Raw genomic sequence first — 7,979 nt, forward strand, 5'->3', positions numbered from 1 at the left:
TGTGGTGACTATTGTGTGGAAAATATATCTAAAACTAAAAGGCAAAACACAAAAGAAAAAACAATAAGTAATTAAATTATATGTAAGCGGAGATATTGAAAGGGATTCATAAAAAAAAGCGAAAAGAAATCGAAATTTATTTAGTTTAAAATACCGCTATGATAGTGTAGCCATTTTGGTGAAAAAATTTTACCTGGAAAAAAGTGCCAACTTGAGAGGGTTACCGTGCCGTGAGGGAATTTTCCTACGCGGACAGGAAAAAATTCCCACGAAAAAAAAAACCAAACAAATTATAAATAAATTGAATACATAAAACAAAAAGTGGAAAACATAAAAATAGTGATGCCAAAGTATATATTGTGTAAAAAGAAAAGTACTTGAGAAAACGATTTGAACGCGACAATTGAATTGAAATTTAAATCCACCAAAGCAAATCTGTGATGGAGTGTAAAATGTTTCGGAAATTGGAAAATAAACAATTTGCAATAAACGGATAATTTTTTATGATTGCAGACATAATACATCTCACAAAACTATTCAACAGAGCCTAGTTGGTAAGTCGTTCCAATATATATTTGCTGTAGAATTGTTCACATATCCACCGTAAACGACTGTTTGAAAAATCTTCACGATCGAAATATATTGCGGAAAACTTTCAATACATCATAGAGGAAATTTTTGAAAAAATAAAGAACCGCGTGGGACGCAACGAAGTCTAGAAAATCATTAATTTTTTGAGAGAGGAAAATTGTCAGTCGTCTTCGTAGGCTATCAAATCTTTAAAATACCAATCAGACGAAAAAAAATTCTTTGCGAACTAGTAAAGTTTGAATTTGTTAAAACTGGTAGTAAGTGAGCGATGGCTATGCGCCGAAAATTTCTGTTTGACTACAATCAAATTGTAACCTTTTGTAAACAGCTCCAGCAGCAAAATACAGACACGTTGACAGTTCAACGTCTAGAGATTAAGGATCTAGAACTAGAGCGGAGATGGCAGTCGTTAGTGACGAGTTATGAGGCACTTATGTTAGAGGAGGATAAAGAGGACCGCGATTATAATCAGAAATTCGAAGAGGCAGTCTCTAAATATGAGCAATGTAAGGAAAGCATTCTGGTAGCCATCGCCTCTGCAACTCAACAGGAGCCTAGCGTCGATCAGCCGCCCCCGCCTCAAGTAAATGTGCCTACTTTGAAATTGCCACCCTGTGACACACTACCCTTCGAGGGAGGATACTCTAAATGGCCGGCATTTAGAGACATTTTCTCCGCGGTTTTCGGGAATCATCCGCATTTATCCCCAGCTCAAAAGTTGTATCACCTTCGCGGTAAAACTCGAGGGGAGGCAAACGATATAGTGAAAAAGTTCGAACTAACCGATGCTAACTTTAGTTTAGCATGGGAGGCATTGAGAAATCGCTACGAGAATAAGCGAATTTTGGTGAATCAGCAAATGAAGAAGCTTTTTTCGGTTCAAACAGTTTCGAGCGAGTCGCCAAAATCAATTCGATTGATTCAAAGTGCCATAAACGACAGTCTGGCAATTTTTAAATCTTACGACATATCCGTCGAGAACTGGGATCCAGTCCTGATCCACATTGTCTCCTCAAAAATTCCCGACGATACTTTACGGGCCTGGGAAGATTCCTTGGCAAATCACAAGGAATTGCCTTCGTGGCAGCAAATGGATTCGTTCCTTTCAAATCGAATCGAAAAATTAGAGACAGTTTTAGACTTTCGAAAACCCAATACAAAAGATAATCATCACCCGAAGTCTCAATCATTCCATGTATCCGAGACACAACAAAACCGTGATCCTAATTGCAAAAAGTGCAAGCAGAATCACTGGTTAATGTCCTGCAAACATTTCAAAGCATTATCCCCGCAAGAACGTACCAAATATGCCTTGGAGAACAAATATTGTCTAAACTCTTTGTCCCCCAATCATTTTAAATCTAATTGCACTAGCAAGAAATTATGCGCAAAATGTAAAGGGAAACACCACACAATGTTGCACTCAGAAACGAAGTATACTTATACACAAAATTATCATCAAGGCTATGGTCCCCGCGATCCAACATTGGATGGGCCGTCAACTTCAAGCGGAAGTCAAGAAAACACGTTCCTAAATACCACAGAAAGGGTCGAAGAAATTAACACACTTTTTTCGCAAAATGAGAGTACTACGATTTTACCCACAGCACGAATTTTTTTGGAACATTGCGGTGAGCTTTTCGCAATCAGGGCGCTTTTAGACGCAGGTTCAGAACGAAGTTTCGTGTCCAAACGCATTCAACAAAAGCTGTCCATCCCGATTGAAGCCCACAACGCTCAAATTTCGGGATTAGGGGGTACAGTCGTAAGCAGTTGCAAGGGGAAATGTGTCCTTACGTTAAAGGCCCCGAAATCCGATTTCACCATTGTAGTCAAGGCGTTGGTCGTATCAAGTTTAGTCCATTTCTTGCCTTCGCGGCCAATTAGGACGACACTTCTCAAGCAAGTGAGGAATTTGGACCTCGCGGACCCATTTTTCCATAAACCAGCTCCAATCGATATGATCATTGGTAGTGATTATCTTCCCTTTATCAATAGAACGGGAACAATACTTCAGATTTGTGGTGGTTTAGAGGCACGGGAGTCTCAGTTCGGTTGGTACCTGTCGGGTCCAGCAGATTCCGAAAATATCAACACATTTTCAACGATGGTGTCCGTATCCGACGCTTCAGCTCTACACGAACAGCTAAAGAAATTCTGGGAGCTCGAGGAGGTAGCGAAACCTCCATCCAAATCCGATACTGACATATGGTGTGAGAATTTTTACAAATCAACGACTTATCGACAAACTGACGGTCGATATGTAGTCCGACTGCCATTCAAACCGGAATACCCAAACGACATATCCCTGGGGTCCTCGCGGCACATGGCGTTCGCTCAATACGTGCGAATGGAAAAGAATTTAAGCAAGACACCAGACCTAAAACAAGAATACGATAAAGTTCTCCGCGAATACGACGAGTTAGGCCACATGGAACTCGTCCAGTCGAATGAAGAAAACGGCGATCACGCACCAAACTATTTTCTTCCACATCACGCCGTCGTTCGCCCAGATAGTAAGTCCACGAAAGTACGCGTAGTATTCAACGCGTCGAAAAAGACGACTAGTGGACACTCTTTAAACGACGTGCTCCACTCCGGACCGATTTTGCAGCAAGACCTGGTTAAGGTTCTACGAAACTGGCGGTATTATCAATTTGTGTTCAATGGGGACATCCAGAAGATGTACCGCCAGATATGGGTCCATGAAGGCGACCAGAAATTTCAGCAAATTTTATTTCGTCCCGCACCGAACAAGCCAGTACAAACTTTTCGATTAAAGACAGTAACCTTTGGCGTCAACGCCGCCCCATTCCTCGCGATTAGAACTTTGATGGAACTAAGTAAAGATTGTCAAACATTGTACCCTAAAGCTTCGTGCATCTTACGACAGGAGGTGTATGTCGACGACGTCTTATCAGGCGCCCACTCTGTCGCGGAAGCACAAGACAAGCAGTACCAGCTTGTAAAAGCGCTTTCATCCGCAGGATTTCCTCTCAAAAAATTAACGTCCAATAGTACAACTCTCCTACAATGCTGGCCCCGGGAAGATCTTCTTGACGAAGAATTTTTAAAAATCGAAGATCACAGCGCTATGAAAACACTCGGCATACGATGGAATGCCATGACAGATTCTTTTTATTATAACGTCGATTCCATAGAAGTTACGCCACAAACAACGAAAAGGAAAATACTGTCTGTCATTGCAAGGCTTTTCGATCCGCTCGGTTGGCTGGGGCCCACGATAGTAATCGCGAAGATTTTGATGCAAGACTTATGGAGTGAAAAGTTAGGGTGGGATGATGATGTGCCTCCACCGATTCTAAAAAGATGGTGTTCGTTTGCAGAAAATCTACAAAAGGTATCAGAGGTCAAAATTCAACGATGGATTCGATATTCGCCTCGCGCGTCTGTGCAAATTCATGGCTTCAGCGATGCCTCAGAGAGGGCTTACTGCGCTGCAGTGTACCTACGGGTTCTTGACAATGATGAAAAAACTCATGTCAATCTGCTTGTTGCGAAAACAAAGGTAGCCCACTTAAAAAAGACTACGATTCCCAAATTAGAGCTGTGTGGCGCCGAATTGCTCGCACGGCTTATTCAGCAAGTTGTAAAAGATGTCGACTTCCAATACGAGCTATTCCTTTGGACGGATTCGTCGATTGTCCTCGGATGGCTACAAAAATCGCCTCAGACGCTCAAGACATTTGTGGCCAATCGCGTCAGCGACATCCTCAATATTGTTAATGTAAGTCAGTGGAGCTATGTGAAGACAGACGAAAATCCAGCCGATCTTGGCTCACGAGGATGCGCTCCTCAAGAGTTATCTTCTAGTCAACTCTGGTGGCATGGGCCTTCATGGCTATCCCAACCACGCGTAAACTGGCCAAAACCACGCAATTTTGAGCCAACAGATTTGGAAGTAAAACGAGTGGCCACTTATCACATCACAATCGACGGGGAAGAAATAATTTCAAGATTTTCGTCGCTCAATCGCTGCCTACGAGTAAAAAGCTATATATTTAGATTTTACAACGCCTGCAAAAGAAAACTAATCTGCGACAACACAGTCTTACGTCATGAGGAAATAGAATTCGCGAAGCATCGTGTCATACTCCTATCGCAACAAACTGCATTTCCAAAGGAAATGGAGAATCTACGAGATAAGCGACCAGTACATAAAAAAAGCAGACTTCTGACCGTTAATCCGTTCATCGACGACAAAGGCTTATTACGAGTGGGAGGCAGAATTACAAACTCCGGGTTACGATACGAAGAAATACACCCAATCATACTGTCAGAGAAATCAAAATTTGCGGACCTTCTCATCGATTTCACGCACCAAATTTTATTACATTCGGAGCATCATATCATGCTTCGCGCAATCCGACAAGGGTACTACATACCCCGCGTAAAGAATTTGATTCGAATATGTATTCGAAATTGCAAATCGTGCACAATCTTCAAGCACCAGTTCCAAAACCAACTGATGGCGTCTCTTCCAGCAGAGCGGGTCCAATTTTCTCTACCTTTCACTTACACAGGAGTGGACTTCGCTGGGCCATTCAATCTGCGGACCTCATCTATACGAAATTCGAAGACAATAAAAGGCTACGCCGCCGTTTTTGTATGCTTCTCCACGAAAGCCGTCCATTTGGAAGCTTGCTCGCAGCTATCGACCGATTCATTTCTAGCAACATTTGCGCGATTTACCGGCAGGCGAGGTCTCCCGAAGACAATTTTTTCTGACAACGGTCGAAACTTTGTTGGCGCTAGTCATAAACTTCTGAAAGAACATCAAGATTTTATAAAAGCAGCTGGAAGGACTATCGTGGAGAAATACGCAGCTCATGGGTTCAACTGGTCGTTCATCCCACCTTATGCTCCCCACATGGGAGGATTGTGGGAAGCCGCGGTTAAATCTATGAAGACTATTCTTAAGAAAGTAGCGGACAATCACAACTTCACCTTCGAGGAATTTGCCACAATACTAGTTAATATTGAAGCAATATTAAACTCCAGGCCTCTCTCGCCCATCTCCGAAAATCCCAACGAATTAAGTCCTCTAACTCCAGGCCACTTTCTACGCGGAGCCCCAATCATCGCCACACCTGAAACTGCTCACAACATTCCAGAAACTAGGATATCCCTGTTGAATCGCTGGGAACGAGTAAAGGCTCTCCACCGAATCTTCGCGCAACGATGGAAATCGGAATACATCACTGAGCTTCAGCGCAGAGCCAAATGGAAATCCAGTAAAAATAATGTACAACCGAACGATTTTGTCATCATCAAGGACGACTTGTTACCACCCACCGAATGGCGACTCGGCAGAGTTGTCAAAGTTCACTATGGCAACGACCAAAATGTTCGGGTTGCAGAAATTCTAACAAAAGGCGGCACTATAACTCGACCAATCGTTAAATTGTGCATATTACCTTCGAAGTCCACGCAAAATACATACAGTCCACAAAACCTTACCGACACACAGTAATTGCCTCTACCTCGCGTTATAATAGCCCCACCTTGTACTATGATCACCCACCATCTACCTCTTAATCATTTGTACGCACTCCTTTCTATTTTTTACTTTCAGATCATCATGCCCAGATGTCACTTGTGTAACACCTCCCACCAGCTCAAATACTGCTCATTTTTTCTCTCACTGCACGTTGCACTACGCCATCGCACTCTGGTGAAAGCGAATATGTGCTTAAATTGCTTGGCACATACACACACAGTTGATGAGTGTGACAGCCCCATCCGGTGCCGTTATTGCGGCTCAAAACACCACTCTTTACTTCACGTCCACCCATCAGGCCAGGCAGAAGAACAGGCTCAAGCACTTGAACCCAAAAACGAACGATGCCCCAAAGCCAAGAACCAATATCGCTTGTTGACGCCACAACCAGCAATTAAGGTCACACCGCTCATCCGCACTGAAGTTACTTGGGGTGAATTCGAGGCAACTTTGACCATAATGATCAGACCGGAGTCTAAGCATTCAATGATGTTACGCAGTGCCACTTCAAAATTCCCAGGATTTACGCCAACATATAGACCAGATGGAACCCCTTATGGCCGGTTCACCGCTCAAAGCATGCGTTTCCCATTTGAAATGATTCTACCACTGGTAGAAACCCCAGACTTCGAGTTGTCAGAGCCCATTGGCGACACACGGCTTCGCGCCCACTTCAATTTTTTGGTACCCCTTGCCCATGATAATTTTCATGACGAAAGCGACATCCACATCATCATTGGAGGGAAATCATGGGAGCACATCAAGAAGACGGCCGTAATAAAGCAAGATATCTCTCTACCTGTCGCCCAAGCGACCGACTTCGGATGGGTGATACTAGGAACCTGGGTAGGCTGTGCTTGCTCCCGTCACGAAGGACAAAACCCCATTCCTCTCCCACGCTGAGGCGGGAGTATGTTGAAGTTAGTTCAACAATTACTATAACAAGACCGAGTGATCTGAACTCGCTCCAAACAAAACTTATTTTCATTATTTACATATCTCTCAATTTCTCTTAATTCTAGAAAATGAAATGTTCTCTTTAGTTTGATTTATTCACTTCCTTTTTTTTCTATTATCATTTTGTTTCTTTTTGTGCCTTATTCTTCGTTAAAGTTGAATTTACTGTTTGTTCTAACGGCCCAGGTGGCATACATATTTTAGATTTAAATTTAGTATCGTTTTGAAACTCATCAGAAAGGTCACGGAGACCAAATAAATGAATTATTAAAAACTGAACTCTAACTCTTTAATTACGAAAGGGGTGAGGCCGCGCGCACAAAAACGACGCACGCGAGAATAGAATCAAATCGACTTCTGGTTCATCCACGAGTGGACAGAAGTATTTGAAATACGATTAAAGGAATCCAAGCCCTTTCAATTCATAGCCCTTGGATTGAGAGGCAATTATACACCCCCATATAAACTGATCCCCAGATTTGACCTCCGGTGCCTTTTGGAGAAGCAAAATTCATCCGATCTGGTTGAAATTTGGTACGTGGTGGTAGTATATGATATTTAACAACCATGCCAAAAGAGGTCCATATAAGTCCATAATAATATATAGCCCCCATATAAACCGATCCCGAGATTTGGTTTTGGAGCCTCTTGGAGGAGCAAATTTCATCCGAGTCAGTTGAAATTTTGGTACATTGTGCTAGTATATGGCTGTTAAAAACCATGCCTAACTAGGTCCATATCAGTCTATAGTTAACATATATATAACCCTCAGATAAATCGATGCCCAATCACACAAAAATTGGTCCATATCAAGTTCATAATTGTATATAGCCCCCATATAAGCGACCCCCATATTTCAATTCTGGCTCTCTACGTACCGTACATACCTTTTTTGTTGTCTAATATATAC

General features: G+C 42.5%; 1 protein-coding gene across 1 annotated transcript; it reads left to right on the forward strand.

Moving 5' to 3' along the window:
• Window positions 1-859: 859 nt before the first annotated feature.
• On the forward strand, window positions 860-6,085 carry LOC142231257 (uncharacterized). Its single transcript, XM_075301874.1, has one exon. The coding sequence runs from the start codon at window positions 860-862 to the stop codon at window positions 6,083-6,085; it is 5,226 nt and encodes a 1,741-aa protein (XP_075157989.1).
• The last annotated feature ends 1,894 nt before the right edge of the window (window positions 6,086-7,979 follow it).

This window comes from Haematobia irritans, chromosome 3, assembly GCF_050003625.1.
Source record: "Haematobia irritans isolate KBUSLIRL chromosome 3, ASM5000362v1, whole genome shotgun sequence".
In the NCBI taxonomy this organism is placed as follows: Eukaryota; Metazoa; Arthropoda; class Insecta; order Diptera; family Muscidae; genus Haematobia; species Haematobia irritans.

Excerpts from the sequence above, each read along its gene's own strand:
- LOC142231257 (XM_075301874.1), top strand. The coding sequence starts at position 860 with ATGGCTATGCGCCGAAAATTTCTGTTTGACTACAATCAAATTGTAACC.